The following is a 21,284-nucleotide window of genomic DNA, read 5'->3' as shown; positions in this document are numbered from 1 at the left end:
AGGGAGCACCAGGGAAGAGGAGAGGACTCACATCCCCGGAGGTGGACAGTACCATGCCCAGGGCAAGACGGAGTTGGATTGTGCAAGATTTCATCATGTTCCTAAAAAGAGTGTGCAATTTGGCACTGATGAATGTTTATTTCTGGAAATACTCATTTAATATTTTGGGACCACAGTTTTATGGGTAACTGAAACTGTGGAAAAAATGAATTCTTTATTTAGTGGACGATTAACCACAGACTAGGAGGGATTATTATTTGTTGAAGAAACCATATGAATCTGTAGTTGTAGGAAAAGCAACTGGAAACAATTACAGTGCTAACCAGTATTGGCTATTATTGACTGCCTTTGTTAAGTTACTGAAGAGCTCCTGAACAAATTAAACTGACATTAAAGTCTTAAAATGCTTGAATCAAAACCTGACAAAGCGGAGGGAAATAGATAATTCAGCGGTGTTTGCTGGAGACGGCAATGCCCCACTTTCACCACGAAGGATCAACTAGAACAAGCAACAGGGAAATAGAAGTACTGAGCGACACATAGACCAACTCTTCCTTTTTTTTTTTTTTTAAAGATTTATTAATTTGAAAGTCAGAGTTACACAGAGGGAGAAGGAGAGAGAGAGAGAGAGAAAGAAAGAGAGAGAGAGGTCTCTTCCCTTTATATAAATAAATAAACTAAAAAATAATGAGAATATTTTTTGGAAAGAAACTTGGTTATAGTTATTGCCACACAGAACCATCTGCAAACAAACACATTGGGAGCCAGCGTTTCAGAGCAATTATATTCTTAAAGTAACCACAGGCTGGGTTTCAAGAAAACAAAACAAAGCACGACGTATTTCCAAGAGCCTTAACAACCACACGTGCTTAGAAGATGAGCTGCCATATAAAATGTTTTTAGTTTCTTTCTACTAACACGTTTAAAACATATGATACACAGATTCAGGTCACACAAATTAAAATGTATCTTTGATTGATTTTAGCAGCTTAAATTTATGGACAATCTTATCTATAAGCCATTTAAAATAAAACTCTTAATAAAATTTCCTATGTGGACATACAATATGTACACACATATAACATAGCATAATAGACCAATATAGCAATTTTAGTAATAGCTTTTAAAATCTTTAACTCTTTTTGTAGATTGCCAATTGATTTGAATTGCTTTTTGTTTTTAGATTACTTTAACACATTGCTTTAACAGAGCATCAGAGTTTAATTCTATGTCAAAGAGAAATTGAGCTTCCTATGATCTTTTGCTGTGAGGTTTCCTTCCTTTACCTTCTTTCATATTGGTGACCATGTTTCTGTGTTTCTGTGTGTAACACATCTTTAAGCATCTTTTGCAGGGCAGGATGAGTGGCAAACTACACCATGTTAGATATTTAAGAGGTGTTTTCAAATACATGATTCTTAAAATTTATAGAAGGCATTGGACCTTCTGGTAAATGTTTTCTTAAGTTGTTATCTAATGGTTGACACGGTTTTCTAAGTATTCATGTAATATTGCTATTGTCAGCAAGCGATCTAGGACTTGCTCCCTCATTTCTCTATTCTAAGCCCAACTTATTCTTTCATTTCTCTATTCTCTTCAAGGTAGGAAACTAATTCTATTATGAAGGAATCTGTAGGACGCACAATTTAATCTTTAGACCTTATAAAAGAGATGGCTAACAATTTTCTGTAATAGCATAGCCAAAATAAGAATTTAAATAATAATCTCATAGCTAGATTCACTTCGCCATCAGCGAAGTATACAGTAAGTAGAAAAAACCTCCCTTTCAGACCAAAGGGAAAGAAAGTTTTAAAGTGAGAATAGAATTTTCCTCATGGGCATTGTCTACCTTAGAAAAACTACTACAGAACATGCCTGTGACTATAGACTTGTAGTTCAGGCCACCGAAGATTAGAGATGGGATACGGGCACTCCCTTGACTTGCATCCTCTGGTCTGCTTGAACACAAACCAGGAGGAAAAGAAAGCTCGGCATCAGAAGCAATGGGTGGCAGGCCTATTAATGGCTGATCTGTACAGTGATCTGCCCTCAAGGAGACCCAACAGGCCAGTCCACTGCAGTGGCTTTCAATGTGGTAAGCCTGGGCTTCAGCAGAAGTCAGCTTGTGAAGAGCCCTGGCAGCTCTGCCAAGAGTTGGATCACTGGAAATGGACCTGCCCTGGAGTCGAAGGATGCCCAGGTCAGAGCCACAGATCTTATTGGCTCTAAGCTGAAAAGCCCTTCACTCAGCCCAACTTCCAAAGTGACCACTGCAGCTGAGGGGATGGTCAAGTAGGGTCAGCAACATTGCAGGCAGAACTGTACATTTCTTGTTAGAGATGCCCCCTGCCTTGACCTGGCCAGCTCTCCTCCCAGGCCAGCCAAGTAATGAAAGTCAACAGAGTGCCTTCCCCTAGGAGGTTCACACCTCCCTTAGGATATACCCCATGTGAAGAGATAGATAGGTCTGGGCCTCTTAACTTACAAGGCCTAAAGCCCAACAGATTATTATCAAGCCCCTTCTATCAGGTTCTATTTGCCTCTCAATCAGAAAACTTAATTGTAGCTTAGATAGCACCTTTCTTAGCACATCTAATAATGACTCTGTCCTTTGTTCTAGACCCTGTCTAGCACACTTGGGCCTCATTCCTTTGTAATCATAACCTCTACACTACCACCAATGGCTCTACTTCCAACCTGTGTGTACTGATGGTCCTCTTCCCCACTTAATGCTGTATAATTGTTCAAACCTGGTAAATGCCACTCTTAGGATCATTGGTTACTATCCTCACTCTGTCTTTTATGACCTTGTCTAAATATGATCAGAGTCGGCAAACTTGGAAGGCTTCCATAGCCTTGGCAACTCATGACGACAGCCTAGGGTGGTTACTGGCGCCATAAACTAGAGTGTCAATTTGTTGGGTCAACAACAGGAGCCACTGTGCACTTGCTCCTCATGTGGGATCTCTGTCCTTAATGTGCTGTACATTGTGACTTAATGCTATAACTAGTACTCAAACAGTATGTTTCACTTTGTGTTTCTATGTGGGTGCAAACTGTTGAAATCTTTATACTAAATTGATCTTCTGTATATAAAGAGAATTGAAAATGAATCTTGATGTGACTGGAAGGGGAGAGGGAGTGGGAGAGGGGAGGGTTGTGGGTGGGAGGGAAGTTATGGGAGGGGGAAGCCATTGTAATCCATAAGCTGTACACTGGAAATTTATATTCATTAAATAAAAGTTAAAAAAAAAAAAAGAAGATGAGCTGCAAAGGTAACCTAATCAAGGCGAGAACAGTCCACAGTGCACCCTCGGATCAGATAGTGGAGATCATGTGAAATGAGCAATTCTACTGACAGCCGAACCATGGACAAACAAGAGAAGGAGACGTCCCTTTCAGAGCACGGAATCAGGACTTTGGCATTTCTATCACTCCTAGAGATGTGGGGGAAAGAATATGTCTTCACCATGCTTGCCCAGTTGGATTTCCTAAACCCCAGTGACTGCCATTTGTCTCCCATTGTTTTTTGTTACACCTGGTAATTAAAATCCCAAGATGTCACTCTCACTCATTTACATTATTTTGTTACACATGGGAGTGTTCCTGTGCCTGCACCACCACTCCATGCAGGGCAGCAGGAATAAATGTCTCGTCTGATTATTCGCAGCTTTTGTGAGTCAGTAGGGATCATACGGAGGCATGGTGGGAAGAATCCGTGTCATTCAGAGGCCCTAGATTTTGAGCTGGACGGACTGTGGGCAGTGCTCTGTTTGTGCAGTAAATGAGTATTTGAGGACAAGAAGGATATACTGCAGTGGGAACTATAGGGCTCACCAAGGTCTGTACTTTTTTTCTTCTGGGCACACTATTTATTACACTTCCTAGCTTTGTAAGGTAGATGGGGTCATGCGGCCAATTTCTAGTCAGGTCAACGGGCACAGAAGGGACATACGTCATTTCTGGTTCCAGGTGTGGATAAATGCAAAGTGTCCTCTCCATATTCAATCTATTTGCACGTTTGTGTGCCTGAGTTCAGAGGAGGTCGAGGCACTCAATGATCGTGCATGCGAGAGAAGGAACCTGGGTCCCATTACGATTGCATGGAGGAAGGACTTTACCTTGGACTTGGACACGAGGCAGAAATAACTTCTGGAATGAGCATGCCAATAGGAGTCATTTGTTACTGCAGGTAGCCTACACCAACTAATAGTCATAGCATGATCAGACCTATTTTTTTTTCTGTTTGTTTATTTGGTTAGGTGGTTTTGGTGCCAGGAGGTGTAACTTGGATATGACAGTACACCTTATCCTGTGTGTGTGTGTGTGTGTGTGTGTTTGAATGGGGAGTGAAGCACATTCCTCCAGGGAAGCTGCAAATGCCCCTGCCAGCACAACACATCCTCCTCATCCCTTTTCTGGCACAGAGTGAGCACTCGGAGAATGGAAGAGAATTGATTGAGATTACAAAAGTGGGTGTGTTTTGGAATTTTTATTGTGGGTGTTTGGAAGCAATGAATGAGGAGACAATTCACATATATGGAAGCAAGATAATTCCTTGAAATAAACATGAATTGGCTGGATAAGTCTGTAGTCTGGAAGCCAGGTTTGGGGGCAGGGCTCTCAGGGTTAGTCAGATCGGACAGGTCCTAACTAAAGTCCAGTTCGCCTCATTGCATGGCAAGAAGAGAGCCTGCCCCAGCCCTGGCTGCCCAGAGCAACAGCCTCAGGCTGGCATTGCACACACTTCCCTTTAGCAGTGCAGGGCTGCTTAGTGGGGCAGCCTCCCAGGACCCATGGCCAGGACCAACTTCCTTCTGAACAAAGCCCTTCTTCACCAACCTCTGTGTGTGTACAGTGTCTGCTTCAGGGGGAGAATGAATGAAAGAGCCGAGTCAGACAACAGCACACACAGTCAGGTGTGGAATTAAAAGTGAATTTAATGAAGGCAAAACAAACGCGATTCACTTGTTTACACGGGAGATCGGTCTTCAGATGGATTCTGAGCAGCTGGAAACTGGCTCGGGAGCCAAGACTGTCAGCCTACTTCGAGGCTTCCTACTTCCTACAGTGTGTGGGAAGGAAAGCTGCACGGGTCTTGTGGGTAGGGTGCAACTGAGGAGGGGCTGTGACTGCAGGTCACAAACGGACCTCTGAGCAGAATGGGAAGAAGCTGTTCAGCACGCGGTGCTCCTCTCCTGGAGAGCGCGACTGTGGATCGCGCTACTTCTGCTTCGTCTTCTGCTGAGCTGGTGCTGGAGTGACGGTTGGACAGGGCTCAGGCACCTTGGGGTGGCAGGGCTCTGGAACCTTGGGGTGGCAGGGCTCAGGCACCTTGGGGTGGCAGGGCTCAGGCACCTTGGGGTGGCAGGGCTCCGGCACCTTGGGCTGGCAGGGCTCCTTGGTTTTGGGGACACAGGGTTCCTGGGGTGGAGGCTGGCAAGGCTGCTTCACCTGGTGCTGCTGCAGCTGAGGGGGTGCGGTGCAGGGCTGCTTCTGCTGCTGAGAACTCATGTTTCGGTGGCAGCTGGTCCTAGGGAGAGAAAAGCTGATTTTCAATGGAAACGACTGAGGAGGAAATGATGCTCAACATCACTGGAGGTCTCTCAATGAGCAGGTGTTCTTTCTCTTTCACTACAAAAATACTTTTACTATTTATTTTTAATTAATAATTAATTAATAAATTAATTAAGTTTCCTTTTATTTGAAAGGCAGAGAGACAAAGAGACATCTTTTACCCATGTTCACTCCTCTAACACTTGCAGCAGCCAGGGCTGGGACAAGCTAAAGTCAGAAGCCTGGAACTCCAGCTGGGTCTTTCACATAGGTGGCAGGGACCCAAGTACTTGTGCCATCACCTGCTGCCTCCCTGGGTGCCCATTAGCAGGAGGCTGGAATCAGGAGTGGGATGGGATTTGCACCCAGGCACTCTGACATGGGTTGTGGGCATCCCAACTGGGATCCTAACTGCTGCGCCTGACATCAGTGACTCCTGAGCCCTTGAAGAGGAGACATCTGAAAGTGATTTGTCCTGCTTTGCTTGAGCAAGGCGTCTCCCATGCTCTCTCTCTTTCTTATAGCACATCTTAAAACCCAGTTAGCAACACAGAACAACAAGGAGTGGGAGACTTAAAGTGCCGGAACCCATGGAAACACGGAGTTCTTTGGGAAAAAGTCACAATAGCTTCAGTCCACTCACTCATTTCCGATAAACAGGATGAAGTACTGTGTACAGGGCAACTCTGACCTCCAGGAAGGCTGCATGAGTCCACCTCTGCCTGGCTCACACATCCCTCTGCCTCAGTGCTTTCCATCCACTCAACCACAGTGGCAGCTTCCAAGCAACCACTTATTCACACACATCCCATGCGGCACTGTTGGGTGGATTTTCTAGAGCAAGCCTTCCAGCCTCTCCCCACAGCCTCCTGATGCTAACACCACATGTGTCCTGATCACCAGGCACTGACCCGTTACTGTGCTGTGTTTTAGCTCTTAGTGATCAATAGTAAGTTCATGGAATACATTCCTGTTGCCTAAACTATTTTCTAGCAGTCAAAGTGCCAAATATGTAAATTCTTACAAAATTTTGTTCAAGGAATAAAATTTTTTGCAACAAAATTCTGACTACAAAAGAAATGGAGATCCCAGTAGAAGTATTGTGGACCTGCATTTCACCCTCATCCTGGTGCTAACTCCTCCAGGTCCTGACGTGGACATTGCAAGTATGGATAGGGCAGACTGATTACGTGCACAGTCCAATCATCGTTGCTTATAAAGCAAAGCTATTCCTAGAACCTCTGACTTGGATAACAGTTTGCATGTCTGAGACCAAGTTTCAATAATGGGGGAAAAGACACCAAAAATGCCCAGGAGATTTCAATACAAACCGAATACCTAGAGGAAAGAAGTCCCAGTGGAGAGACTCACCTGGTGTTCAGAGAAGAGCAGGCTGTGTGGCCACCAGGATCTGCTGTGGCAACCCCAGCCAGCTGGCTTTTTATGCAGGGAACAAGCCCTGCCTCCAGGAAATGGGACATTTGGAGGCTGCCACGTCAGACATGGCAACCATGATTCACCCCTGCCCCTCATCTGCCCGTTGGCTCATCATTGGTGATGAAACTTTCCACTTGACATTGTTCCGACACTCGCTGTCTGACAATCACGCCACCCAAACCTTAGCCCCGCCGAGAGCCCTTTGTGCCCAGGCACTGTACTCACCGGGAGGATGCTGTGGGCTGAAACAGAGAAGGAAGTCCTGGGGCTGATGCGGACGGAAAATGCCCTCTCTTCTGGATCCTAATGCATAGCACAGGCAGGCTTATGTGCTGCCTACTATTTGAAGGGGATGTGGAGGTCAGTAACAGGTGTTTCTGGTTCTCCCGGGAGGCCATGGATGTGGCGTCCTGAACTGTGCCAGATGGGCAAGAGTGGTCTCTGTATTTATCACTCACTCAGTGAATCCACACCTGGGAGGGGAAGAAAAAGCTAAAATGATCCTTTTGGCATGTTTGCAAGAAGACCTCATGTCTACAAAGAAGGACATGGGATGTGGATCAGTGAAGGGGCAACTGAGCGTTACAGACACACACGAGGACAGCCAGGCTCTGCAGCTGCAGGGACATCTGCTAGCCCTGCCAATACTCTGCCCCACGTGGCCTTGACAGTGCTGTTTTCCTGGGGATCCCTTTTAAGGAGCTAAAGAAGGGACCAAACAACTAGAATTCCCTGAGGTTCCTTCTGCTCAAGCTAAAATGAAACTGAACTCACTAACCTAGGGCTGCCTGCAATATACAATCTGCTACAAAGTCTGGATTTTGGAGACTACGGGCTACCCTTCAGAGCCTAGGAGAAGCTAGGTGAAGACCACGGTAGAACAAGTATGTAATTCAGGAAGCAGAGGTAGAAACACAGTCCTCCAGAGGGTAGAAATTCCTTCCCGGAGCACACAAACTCAGATGGGTCACCACAAGTTAGACTCCAACCAGGATCACTGGGGGTGATCTTGTCTGCCTGCTCTTGGAATGCTGCAAGGCAGTGAGTTCAGGAAAGAAGGCTTCTCCGTGGAGCTTCCTCCTGGGGAGATCAGGACCTGAGGCTTGTGAAGGAGCTGTCTCACGGCTACAGGTCTGGAACAGAATTTGATGGCATGCTACAAAAGGGAGGCTACATTGGGCTGTGTGGCACTTTTACCCTGACAGCTTCTGAGGTTGTTCTAGCTTTGGGAAAGACACTGCTATACCCAGACAAAGGAGGCTTCCAAAGAAGCTGAGCAGACACCTAAGGGTACTTGTGGTGGGTGGGCCCTGGGGAAAGCACTTGTGGCAGGGTGAGTTTTGTGGAAATGTGTAAGGTGCTGGGCACCTGAAGTTCATGTCTCCAGGATCTAGGAAGAACCGTGCCCGGGAGATGCAGGCAAGATTACAGGAAGTGACTGGTAAGGCTAGTGCTAAGGAGTGGTGAGTGCGTTCACAGAGGGGCTTCTATTCAGGCCCAGAGAGGAACACATCTGATACCCTGGGAGAGTGCCTGCCCAACCTGTGAAGATAGTTTTTGGCTCCTAAAACCATCATTGTGACATTAGGTTGCTTCTTCTTCCTCTTTACTTTGCATTTTTCCTTACCAGAAATTTGTATTTTAGTATCAAGAGTCTCTCTTTGTATGACAAAATTGAAAAAAAAAATTCACAGTTTTTATGCAGCAAAAAAATTTTTAAATGAGTTAAGGGAAAAAGATTAAGGGGAGGGGAGGCATTTGTCTTAGCAGTTCAGATGCCAGTTAAAGTGTCCTCATCTTACATCTGGGTCCCTGGGGCTGAGTCCTAGCTCTGTCTCCTGATTCTAGCTTCCTGCCAGGGCAGACTCTGGGACCAGCAGATGATGGTTCAAGTGATTGTGTCCCTGCCATCCACATGGGAGACCTAGGTTGAGTTCCTGGTTCCTTGTTCAACCTCCTACCGCAGCCCAAGTCATTGTCAGCCTTTGAAGAGTGAACCAGTGGATAGGAGCTCACTCTCTTTTTCACTCTCTCTCTCACTCTCCCTTCTTTCCTATTAAACAAAATAAGTTCCTTAAAAAAAAAAGAAGGAATTAGACCAGATTTTTGAAATTTTGATAGCTTTTTTTCCTTTTCCTTGTCTACCATGAAGAGAATCATAACTAAAGAGACTCTGGTAATGAAGCAAGTGCATCTTAGGGAAAGTGGCCACATTTACTTAATTCTTATTTGGAATCAACATGCAAGAGTCCTACTAGAATGTTCCATTATTTTTAATTTTAATAGCAAATTCCTACCTTTCTTCTCCAAAGCATTTCTAGCTACTAAAACACATAGTGCACAATATCTACAACTTCTTTCCACCACATAAGGAAAAGCATAAAAGTGCCAAACACTCTTGATTTTTCAGGTTTAAAACCACAGTCTATTCCAAAATAGACATGATTCTCAAGAATTTAGGATCATCCACATGGGAGATTGTTGCCCCATTTGAAGAGAAGTGGAATATCCTGAGTGAGCAGGATCGGCTATTTCTCAAGGTGAATACTCGTCATCTGAGATGACAACCCGGGAAGCCTCAGGTGATGCCCTGCCCCAGGACCTCCCCACCCAAAGAAAAGTGCTCAGCACTGGAAACTCTGCTTAGCATTGCTGTCACTGCTGGTGACGACAGTGGAAAATTTCAAGGAGTCTGCAGCTCTAGGAAGAAGAAAGGTTTCCAATTCATGCAGCTAGTATCTGATATCGAGGACTTACATTGTTTCAGGCAGTGTTCCAGACACTTGAGCTGCTTAGAAAACAGAAACAAGAAAGTCTTGTACATTCCGGAGCTCCTATGCAATAGTGGATGGTAGGAATAAATTGTAAATAGACGGGGTGACTATGTAAATGATGTATTAAAGGAAGAGTATTGTGAACATTTGGGAGGACCAAAGAGGTATGGGTGGTGGTTGTGGGTCCGCCTTGAAGAAATGGTGTTTGACGACATTTCGAGGAAGTGAATGGTTAGCTATTGAGAGTAGGGAAGGAAGAGAGTTCGAGGTCAAGAGACTACCTGACTGCAAATTCCCCAAGTCTGATTCTGCCTGGGTGTCCCAGAGGCAGTTCAGCCCAGGTGGAAGGAGTAAGTGGGAGAGGGGCAGGGATAAAGGAGGACAGCTCTGCCCTCGGCTTTTACTCTATGTGATCAGTCATATTTAGGACCTGATGAACCTTTCTTCTTCCACAGAGCTTTTCAGGCTGAAGAAGATCAGCTCCAAGGGAAGTGCGTGGAGGTTGTCTGTTTAGCTGCTCCAATGTTCTTTGTATTCCTTGGACTCTACAAGAAGAGACTGAATCAAGACACAGATGGGAGCCTTTTGAGAGCAGGAAGCACTCACCATAGAGCTGCTCTGTTAGCACCCTTTACCTCTTCACGTGTGACAGCACCACTGAGTGACTCCAATTTGGTAGCTGTATCATCATAATCCTGGAAATGTCCCTTTTTAAAACAAAGCTATGGTAAATATTACAGTACAGGTGTATGGGATTCTTATAAAACTAGGAATTCTAGCATGAAAGTAACTGAATATTGAGAAAAAATTACCCTAATATACTTTTTACTGCTCTGACACCTGGCTTGTGGTTTTGGTTACACAGAGTCCAATAGAAGCCTACAGTAGTTTCCTTCCCTAAAATTCTGGCCCAGAAGTCACTATAGTCTCTTTCTTAGGTGTCTCAGTCAATGGGAAGATCCACCTTGCCTGGACTCGTGCACTGTGTTTTTTTTTTTTTAAGTTTTATTTATTTATTTGAAAGGCAGAGTTAAAGAGAAAGAGAGAGAGAGAGAGCGAGAGAGAGAGAGAGAATCTTCCATCCACTGGTTCACACCCCAAATGACCTGAATGGCCAGAGCTGAACTGATTCAGAGCCAGGAGCCAGGAGCTTCCTCCAGGTCTCCCACATGGGTGCAGGAGCCCAAGCACTTGGACCATCTTCCACTGCTTTTCTAGGCCATAAGGAGAGAGCTGGATCAGAAGTGGAGCAGCTGGGACTCAAATGGGTGCCCATATGGGATGCTAACGCTGCAGGCGGTGGTAGCTTTACTTGCTATGTCACAATGCCTGACTCTGAACTGTAGATTTTTAAAACGCAATGATAATATTGGCTTTATCTGAATTTATAATTCAGAGCTGCCTGCCTTACGGGGCATCAGGATACCTCCTGCTGCACTTTCCTATTACCTCCCTAAACATTGTTTTGTGTTAAGATAGTTGGTAAAATTGTTACTTGTCATTTAAAAATCAGACTAATTACCCAGTAAACTCATAAAAAATAAGGAACTGAAAAGATGCAGAGGTTTGCTGAGTGTTGGTTACTACCAAGTTCCTTTGACAAAGTATTGATAAACTCGGGATGAAAATTTGGCCATTTCTCAATCACAAAATAAAGAGATAATACCACAGGGAAAGAAAGACCTATTAAAGACTAATCTTAGCGGCAAACGTGGGATTAGAAATGGAGTCTTTCCTATCCATATAGATTTGGAGAGTATTGGGCAATAGCAGTAAGTTTAAGGAAAAGAGAAATGAGGGCAAGGAACCAAAGAAATGAGTTTGACTTGAGAATCTAATCAGGGAAACAAGTTACTGTCAAGGGAGTTGACTGGGAGCAAATCAGAAGCCTTCTAGATTTCTGGTGTTATTGTTTTACCTAAGAAACCCTGAGCCCAGACTGCAAAGGCTTGAAGAACAATCTAAATAGCACGTCCAAGGAGCAGAACACACAACCCACTTCAGGAGAAAGGAACAACCCCCAAAGGCCAAGAGAGTGCCCAAGTCATGTCAGTGAATTTCTGTCATCCCCGATGGGAGGCTGGGCTTCATCTTGTCACCACTTTTAGAGTTCCTATGGATTGGATACTGGCTATCTGTGTCTCCCCTTTTCCTCACTGGAGTTATCTAGTTCCCATTCCCTTGAAAACTGGATTGTCTCAGGGGTAGAAAGGACTGATCTTTTTTTCTCAGTTTGCCGGACAAAGAAGACCACGTGGAGAGGACAGGATGAAGAAGGCTGTGTGTCACCCAGAGACCCTGAACTGTGAAGTGGATGAGGGACTGGCCCAGACCTTAGGTCTCTTTTGAGGAAGATGGGCTTGTGTCTATGTGTAGAAAGAATACAATAAATAGACAAGTCTGGTCTGTGACCAAGACGTGCGAGCTTGCACATAGCCTGCTCTTTTCTCCTTCAGGCAATGCAACCAAGTACATTTGGGTGGTGTCATGTGGCTGACATCCAGCTAATGTAACATCCTTGGAAGTGTAGGTTGTCACCTCCTTCTCCAAGGCAGCAAGAGATATTGTACCTTCTCCCCACTTCTTCCTTGTCTGCAGTAGAAGGAGTGACATGGACCAGAAGTCTGAGGACCTGCCAACTCACAATGGATGATGGCATAGGTGAAAAAGAATACGCTATTGTGTTGTCACAAATATTTGGGGGATTTCTGTCACAGGAGATAATCTACCCTGACAAATATACATAATACATAGTAAATTTTTCTTGGTAATTATTGATTTCTTTGTTTTGGTGTTACAAACATCGATTACCAGGAAGTAGTAAATGATGTTAAATAAATGAAAATTATTTAGGGACCAGATGGTAGCTCTAAGAGTTTTCAAATAGAGTCTTAATTTTTTTTTTAAAAAATTAAGATTTATTTTTTATTTATTTAAAATTCAGAGGTATAGAGAGAGGAGGAGAGACAGACAGACAGAGAGAGAGAGAGAGAGAGCTATTCTATCCACCGGTTCACTCCTCAAGTAGCTGCAACAGCCAGGGCTGTGCCAGGCTGATGCCAGGAACCTGGAGCTAATTCTGGATCACCCACATGGGCACAAGAGCCCAGCACTTGGGCCATCTTTGGCTACTTTCCCAGGCACATTAGTGAGGAACTGGATTGGAAGTAGAGCGACCGATTCTTGAACCAGCGCCCATATGGAATGCCAGTGCCACAGAAAGCAACTTAATTTACTGTGCCACAATGCTGGCTCCTTCATTTTTAAGTAATGGATTCAATGGCTTGGTAAAAGTATTGTCATTGACTGATGTGTACCAAAATTCCATAACTTCCTTTAAAAAATTTCATCCTGAATAAAAGTATATGGATTTCTAGAAATATTTAAATAAAATAAAAATTTGAACTTGTATTTCACAAAATATAAATTAGCAACAGTAATTATATCTTTTTTGACCCATAGCTTTAAAAATTGTGTGAGATTTATTGTAAATTTTTTTGTAGGAAACCGGTGTGGAGCATTCTATTCCTAGATCCCATTTCTTCCATTAAATTTACATGGAAAATGGACACAGACTCTAACTTGGGAACATCCCGATTAGATCTGGGAGGGATTAAACCATCCCTGGATTGCTTCTAGTCTTCTGGGAGATGCAGGACACTGCTTTCCAAGGATGTTGCAGGTGCAGACAGAAGAGAGCAGGTGGCTTGCAGTTACGACTGTGCTGCAGGTGAGGTGTGGGGAGAGGTGGCTAGGGGAGGATCAGGCTCAGGGCTTTCCCAAAGACAGAGATGTGGTTCTGAGTGTAGTGCGCATGTTCTCAAATCACGCGGTGAAAAATAAACCTCCCAGCACCTCAGCAGACATAAATGACCCTCACCACTCTGCAGGCAGTCTACAGAGTTTACAAGGAAACCCTGGTCAGCACAGAAACAGGTCCTGCCCTCTTAGCTGCCACAGTCCAGGGGAGTCATCTACGAATTCAGGAATGTTGGGTCTGAGGAGTGCACAGTGTGGGACCCACATGGCGGTTTGGCATGAGCCGCAGTCCATTTGGACACTTCTCCAGATGGACTCCTGGTTTCTTGGAAAGTGTGAGGCAGTGAGGGTGGGCTAAGAGATTTAATGCAAAGTGTGAAAGAAAGGACAGAAAAGGGAGATAGAACTGAGAAATTTAACTTGAAACCCGGCAAAGAATAAACAGGGAAAGTGGTTGGCCTACATCCCCCATAAGACGTCTCAGCAGAAATATGGAAGCATAGGAATTTCCCTTAATAACTGGTTTGTATCTGAACTAGAAAGAAAAGTAGGTTTTCTCAGAAACTATGGAGGTCATAGCTCCAGAAAAAAGAAAAAATGTATGAGTGTAGGAAACAAGGAAGAACTGTGAAGAGAAACCGTGTGTGTGTGTGTGTGTGTGGTCTGCACATATAAGGAGAGCAATGAGGCTGTGGACCTGAGTTTGTCAAACTGCGTGAACTGGACTCCAAGTTCTTTACACAGAAGCATGGCTCTGCCCTCTCCCGAGGGGAGGGGAGGGGTTCTGAAGTCAGTGAGGAGGAGAAAGGCTGAGGGCAAAGGAGAGGCTGAGGCAGGCAGGGGACTCTTCACTGAACACTTCGCTGGCATCAGCTGAGCTTTTAGTGTGAGTGGGTGATGGAGCATCCCAGGGCCCCTAGTAGACTGGGAGCTGGGAGCGAGCTGTGTGGGGACAGACGCCATGGGGTACTCCAGTGAGGGAGTGAGCCCCACTCATAGGCTGCTCACGTGTGATCTCAGTGGAACCTAAGGAGTATTTTCAATGAGAAGAACATGTTTTTCCTCCAGCTCAGTGACATCTTGCCTGAGTTTTATTTTCTGATACTGCAACAGAAGTTATAAAAATGAAATAGCACCATATAATATACAATGTGGAACAAAGTTTTTTTAAAATATATTTTTATTTACTTGGAAGACTGAGTTATAGAGAGAGGTAGACAGAAAGGTCTTCCATCTGCTGGTTCACTCCCCAAATGGCCACAAGAGCCAGAGCTGAGCCGATCTGAAGCCAGGAGCCAGGAGCTTCTTCCGGGTCTCCCACACAGGTGCAGGGGCCCAAGGACTTGGGTCATCTTCTACTGCTTTCTCAGATGCAATAGCTGGATCAGCAGGGAGCTGGATTGGAAATGGAGGAGCCGAGACTCAAACCAACTCCCATATGGGATGCCGGAGCTGGCCCCAGTAGAGGTCTTTTTAAACTGAGCAATAACACAAAGCAGCCAGGAATAATCACAGTTAATATTTTTGGTAGACTCAGTGCCAGTTTTAGCTTCCAAAACCCCCATGCATGCATACATTTTTATAGAGGTGTACTACATTGTAGATGAAATTAATGCTGCAGAACTGCATATTTTAAAAAGATTAAATGGAAAGTTTTTGTTATATGTATTTTTTTCAGAGTAAAAAAATAAAAACATCAGTCCCAAACAATAGGTGCAACAAAAATGTGGTACTTTACATTCATAAAAACGGCATGGGGGCCGGCGTCGTGGCACAGCAGGTAAAGCTGCTACCAGCAATGCCAACATCCCACATGGGCATCTCTTTGTGTCTTGGCTGCTCCACTTCCAACCCAGCTCCAAGACAATGGTCTGGGAAATGTGACCAAAGATGACCCGGAGTGTGTGGGCCCCTCCCATTCATGAGGGACACCAGAAGAAGCTCCAGGCTCCTGGCTTTGGCTTGGCCCAGTCCAGGCCATTGCAGCCATCTGGGGGAGTGAACCAGCAGATAGAAGATCTCTGTCTCTGTCTGTAACTCTGACTTCCATATAAAATAAAATAAATTATGGCAAAACAGAGCAAAACAAAGGACTGTGCGTCCAAGAGCCCATTTCCCCATCCAGAATCAGCCTATGTGATTGTGACCGGCCCTCGAGCCGTCTCTAGACTCCATTGAAGGCAACAGTGATGAGAAGTCACCTCCACATGTGCAGACCTAACAGAGCCATGTGACACTGCCTTCCCCACCCAAGACAGCTACTCATCTCCTTGTAGCGATTCTTTAGCAATTTTTGTCCTACTTTTTCAAAGATCTCCAAGCTTTGGGCGAACCTATTTGGAGTGCTGCACAACATGCGGCTGAGGCTCCACCTGTTGATACTGTGGCCCGTACAGCCTATCAGGAAATGGTGCTTGTTCCCAGTGACCAATGGAGCGTTTCTGAACTTCCAGGTTGTGCTCTGCTGCTGTAGACAGTTCTTCAATATTCCAGGACTACTCAACCCAGACCAGCAAGCCACCCTCTTCCATTTATTCTTTCATAGTCACCTCTGAAATCGAGAACACCTGGACACAGAAAAAGGACGCAACTGGAAATCTGGGGACCTAGATTTGCAGACATATAATTTCTGGGTTACCTTCATTATTTTTTGATCACTGGTTTCTTTATTTGAAAATAATGACTGCTATCCTAGGTGTTCTTTTAGTTTCCTTCCCCACTGAGATTTTGTGAGTTAATGACCGGTTCTTTTTCAACTTGGCATCTAATTATCCACACACGGGGCTCACGTACTCCTCATACCTGCCTAAAAGTCACATCTTGCTTAAAATCATTGGAAAATATCGTTCTGTGTGTTATTCTAGGGGAGTGAGAGAAGGAAGAGGGTGGAGGGTGCAGGGTATGTAGATGTTTGTATGAAAAGGGCATGTGCATCATAATCCCAGGGGAAAACTGCAAATTCTCCAAGGGGAGGCACTGTGCGGCTTTCTCTCTTCCCTTTACATGGGGGCTGCCCAGCACCAGGTAGCACTTGTGGAACTAATGAGGGTGGAGTTTTCGAGTGATCATATGACTGTGTACAGAAACATGCAGTGAGTGTGCCTCTGTGTCAACATGTGCAGCCACGTGTGTCAGGATAATTCAAAGGTGAAGTGAGTGGGAAAAAAAAAAGAATGCAAGGTTAAGTGAGTGGACTCATATTTTCTTATATATATATATATACATATATATATATATATAAAGATTTTATTTATTCATTTGAGAGGTAGAGTTACAGACAGTGAGAGGGAGAGACAGAGAGAAAGGTCTTCCTTCTGTTGGTTCACTTCCCAAATGGCCGCAATGGTCAGAGCTGCCCCAATCCGAAGCCAGGAGCCAGGAGCTTCTTCCGTGTCTCCCACGTGGGTACAGGGGCCCAAGTACCTGGGCCATCTTCCACTGCTTTCCCAGGCCATAGCAGAGAGCTGGATTGGAAGAGGAGCAGCCAGGACTAGAACCGGCGCCTATATGGGATGCCGGCACCACAGGCAGAGGATTAACCTACTATATCACAGTGCTGGCCCCATATATATATATATATATATATATTTAATATATATATTATATATAATATATATAATATATATTTAAAAGATGTTATTTATTTCTTTGAGAGGTAGAGTTACAGAAGAGAGAGAGAGAGAGAGAGAGAGAAGTCTTCCATCCAATGGTTTACTCCCCAGTTGGCTGCAATGGCTAGAGCTGTGCCAGTCCGAAGCCAGGGGCCAGGAGCTTCTTCTGGGTCTCTCACATGAGTGCAGGGGCCCAAGGACTTGGGCCATCTTCTACTGCTATCCCAGGCCACAGCAGAGAGCTGGATTGGAAGTGGAACAGCCGGGTCTTGAACCAGTGCCCATATGGGATGCCGGCATTTCAGGCCAGGGCATTAACCTACTGCGCCACAGCGCTGGCCCCTGGGATGGTATTTTCTATTTACTTATTTATATTTTTCCTCTTCAAGTTTCTTTTAAATTTATTTTTCATTTTTAAGGAATTTATCAATATATTGGATCCTCAGGATCACATCAAACACATAATTACTACCACATAATTCTCATGTTGATGAAATTAATTCAAAGAGAATAAATTCAATGTAGTTCATGGGTATAATTCTAAGAATATAATATTTCCCTTCTCTCCTTCCCTTTCCCTACCTTTTTTCTTTCTTTGTTTCTTCCTTTTTTAACTTTTCAGATAACACATTTTAAATTTACATTATATTCAAAGACTTAATGATCCCAAATAAAGAGTTCAACAAATAAAAAGTAAAAAGATCACAATTCAGTAGGAATATAGGCAAGAGCTATAAACATTAATCAAATGAGAAGATGTCAATTTCACTCATATATGGTAAGTTTTAAAATAATCACAGGTGATTAAACTATAACAGTATAACTTTGTTAGCCACTGGTTTGACAAAGATGTGAAACAAAGTTTGGCAAAGCTGTATTTGCAGCAATACTAATACACACAGACATTTCTTTGTTTTTTGTTTATTTATTTTCTTTTTGAATTTTAGCTCTCACCTATAAGTGAGAACATATGGCATTTGTCTTTCTGTGCTCAGCTTATGTCATTCCACACGATGTCCCCGGCTGCATCCATTTTGATGTGAATGATAGAATTTCAATTCTTTTTCATAGCTGAATAATATTGCATTGCATATATAGTGTGTGTATATATATATATATATATATATATATATATCTCACATTTTCTTTATCCATTCTGATGATAGACACCTTGGTTCATTCCATATTTTGGCTACTGGGAACACTGCTGGTATAATCATAGTGGAGCAGGTATCTCTTTGATATAATGTGTTTTTGTCTTTTGGGTATATGCCCACTAGTGGAATTGCTGGATCATATGGCATGTCTATCTCTAGCTTTTTTTTTTTTTTTTTTTTTTTGACAGGCAGAGTGGACCGTGAGAGAGAGAGAGAGACAGAGAGAAAGTTCTTCTTTTTCCGTTGGTTCACCCCCCAATGGCCGCTTTGGCTGGCGTGCTGTGGCTGGCGCACTGCACTGATCTGAAGCCAGGAGCCAGGTGCTTATTCTGGTCTCCCATGCGGGTGCAGGGCCCAAGGACCCGGGCAATCCTCCACTGCACTCCCGGGCCATAGCAGAGAGCTGGACTGGAAGAGGAGCAACTGGGACAGAAACTGGTGCCCCGACCAGGACTAGAACCCGGTGTGCTGGCACCACAGGCGGAGGATTAACCTATTGAGCCGCGGCGCCGGCCCTATCTCTAGTTTTTAAATAAATATATATACTATTTTCCACAGTGGCTGCACTAATTTACATTTCCACCGATAGTATATAAGAGTTTCCCTTTCTCTACATCCTCACCAACATTCGTTACTTTTTGTCTTTTCTATAATAGCTATTTGACAGGGGTGTGGTGATATCTCACTGCAGTTTTGATATGCATTTTCTTGATGGCTTTGATGTTGACCAATGTCTCATATATATGTTGGCCATTTGTATTTCTTTCTTTTTTTAAAAATTTATTTGACAGATAGAGTTAGACAGAGAGAAAGATCTTCCTTCCCTTGGTTCACCCCTCAAATGGATGCTACAGACGGAACTACACCGATCCAAAGCCAAGAGTCAGGTGCTTCCTACTGGTCTCCCAAGCAGGTGCAGGGCACAAGCACTTGTGCCATCCTCCACTGCCCTCCAGGGCCACAGCAGAGAGCTGGACTGGAGGAGGAGCAACCAGGGCAAGAACCTGGTGCCCATATGGGATGCTGGCACCACAGGCGGAGGATTAATCAAGTGAGCCACGGCACCAGCCCCTGGCCATTTGTATTTCGATTGAGGTCCATTGCCCATTTCTTAGCTGGATTTGTTGGTTTTTGTTGTTGTTGTTGAGTTTTTTAAGTTGCTGATATACTCTGGATATTAATATTTTTATTGGTAGATAGCTTGCAAATCCTTTTCTCATTCTGTTGGCTGCCCCTTCACTCTATTGTTTCCTTTGCTCTGCAGGAGCTTCTGAGTTTGATGTAGTCCAATTTATTTAGTTTTTCTTTTGTTGCCTGTGCTTTGGGAGTCTTATCCAAGAAGCCGTCACCTACACTGATGCCTTGAAGTGATCCCCTTTCCTGAGGTGTCTTTCCAGGAACTTCATAGTCTCAGGTCTTATATTCAGGTGTTTGATTCAACTTGAGTTTTTTTTTTTCTTTTTTTTATATAGTGGGAGGTAGAGCTCTAATTTTATTTTTTTATATATATACATTCAGTCTTGTCAGTACCACTTATGGAAAAGATTTTCCTTTCTCCACATAGACCAATGAAACAGAATAGAGAACCCAGAAACCACATACACGCAGAAAACTGATTTTTGACAAAAGCGGAATAATGTTTTGAGGTGAAGAGGAGACTTGTATGTAAGACACTGAGGATCAGAGCTGTCTTGGAGCAGGCACCATAAGGTTTCAACATGACAATCTAGTGTAAGAAGAAAGCCTTGATTTGGCCGTAGCTCCCAGAGTCACAGGATTTGGGTACCGTGGTTCAACATCCATTACCATCCCATGATTGCCTCCTAGTGAAACTGCCCACCCTCACAGAAGTGCAGAGTTGGAGTTACATCGGTGACTTCTATACCAAGTCCTCTCTGTCCACATGTCCTGATTTACAATGGGAGAACAAGGAAGGGGGAAGATTCAGCCAATGACACACACAACCAAGAGTGAAGTTAAAGTGGTTTAATGGCGGAAATGTAGGGAACATTTCTTCTCATCCAGAATCCCCTTTCAGATGAATCCTGAGCAGCTGAAGACCAGCAAAGCCGCTAAGAACTTCTGCTTATTCTAAAGGCTCAGAGAACTTCAGAGTGTGCAAAGGAATGATTCAGAGTACCCATTTTTATGGTACAAATAAGAGAGAGAATGCTCTGATCAGTAAACATTCTGATTACCAGATAAAGAGACAGTGGAAGCATGGAGCAGATGGGAAGGGGTGTTCAGCACCTGGCGGTCGGTTCTTCAAGGACATGGATGTCAGCACTCTACTTCTGCGCGGTCTTCTGCTGAGACAGGCCTGGCATGACTATGGAGGGAGATGGCTCTTGAACCTTCAGGTGGCCAGGCTGAGGAACCAAGGAGTAGCCTGACCCAGGGACACTGGTGCAGCCAGAGTCAGGGACCTTGGTGTAGCCAGGCTGAGGGACCACGGAGTGGCCTGACCCAGGGACACTGGTGCAGCCAGAGTCAGGGACCTTGGTGTAGCCAGGCTGAGGAACCACAGAGTAGCCTGACCCAGGGACACTGGTGCAGCCAGAGTCAGGGACCTTGGTGTAGCCAGGCTGAGGGACCACGGAGTGGCCTGACCCAGGCACACTGGTGCAGCCAGAGTCAGGGACCTTGGTGTAGCCAGGCTGAGGGACCACGGAGTGGCCTGACCCAGGGACACTGGTGCATCCAGAGTCAGGGACCTTGGTGTAGCCAGGCTGAGGGACCACGGAGTAGCCTGACCCAGAGACACTGGTGCAGCCAGAGTCGGGGACCTTGGTGTAGCCTTGCTCAGGGACCTTGATGTAGCCTTGGTCTGTAATCTTGGTGTTTCCAGGAGTTGGAACACTTGGGTGGCATGGGTCCTTGGTTATGGGAACAAATGTATCTTGAGGTGGAGGCTGGCAGGGTTGTTTCGCCTGGTGCTGTTGAGGCTGAGGGGGTGGGGTAAAGGGTTGCTTCTGCTGGTAGGAGCTCAT

The 21,284-nt window shown here is 44.6% G+C and overlaps 2 protein-coding genes across 2 annotated transcripts; both read right to left on the bottom strand.

The window, feature by feature from the left end:
* Positions 1-5,223: 5,223 nt before the first annotated feature.
* LOC133760978 (cornifin-B) lies at positions 5,224-5,514 on the bottom strand. Its single transcript, XM_062193608.1, has one exon. The coding sequence runs from the start codon at positions 5,512-5,514 to the stop codon at positions 5,224-5,226; it is 291 nt and encodes a 96-aa protein (XP_062049592.1).
* Positions 5,515-20,582: 15,068 nt separating this feature from the next.
* Positions 20,583-21,284, bottom strand: LOC133759205 (small proline-rich protein 3-like). The gene has a single exon (XM_062190151.1). It carries the CDS (start codon positions 21,282-21,284, stop codon positions 20,583-20,585), a length of 702 nt encoding a protein of 233 aa, XP_062046135.1.

Source organism: Lepus europaeus, chromosome 5 (genome assembly GCF_033115175.1).
Source record: "Lepus europaeus isolate LE1 chromosome 5, mLepTim1.pri, whole genome shotgun sequence".
In the NCBI taxonomy this organism is placed as follows: Eukaryota; Metazoa; Chordata; class Mammalia; order Lagomorpha; family Leporidae; genus Lepus; species Lepus europaeus.
Note: the sequence above shows the minus strand (reverse complement) of the source record. Positions and strands in the feature narration are given on the sequence as shown.

Coding starts and splice junctions, on each gene's coding strand:
- LOC133759205 (XM_062190151.1), bottom strand. CDS start 21,284: ATGAGCTCCTACCAGCAGAAGCAACCCTTTACCCCACCCCCTCAGCCT.
- LOC133760978 (XM_062193608.1), bottom strand. CDS start 5,514: ATGAGTTCTCAGCAGCAGAAGCAGCCCTGCACCGCACCCCCTCAGCTG.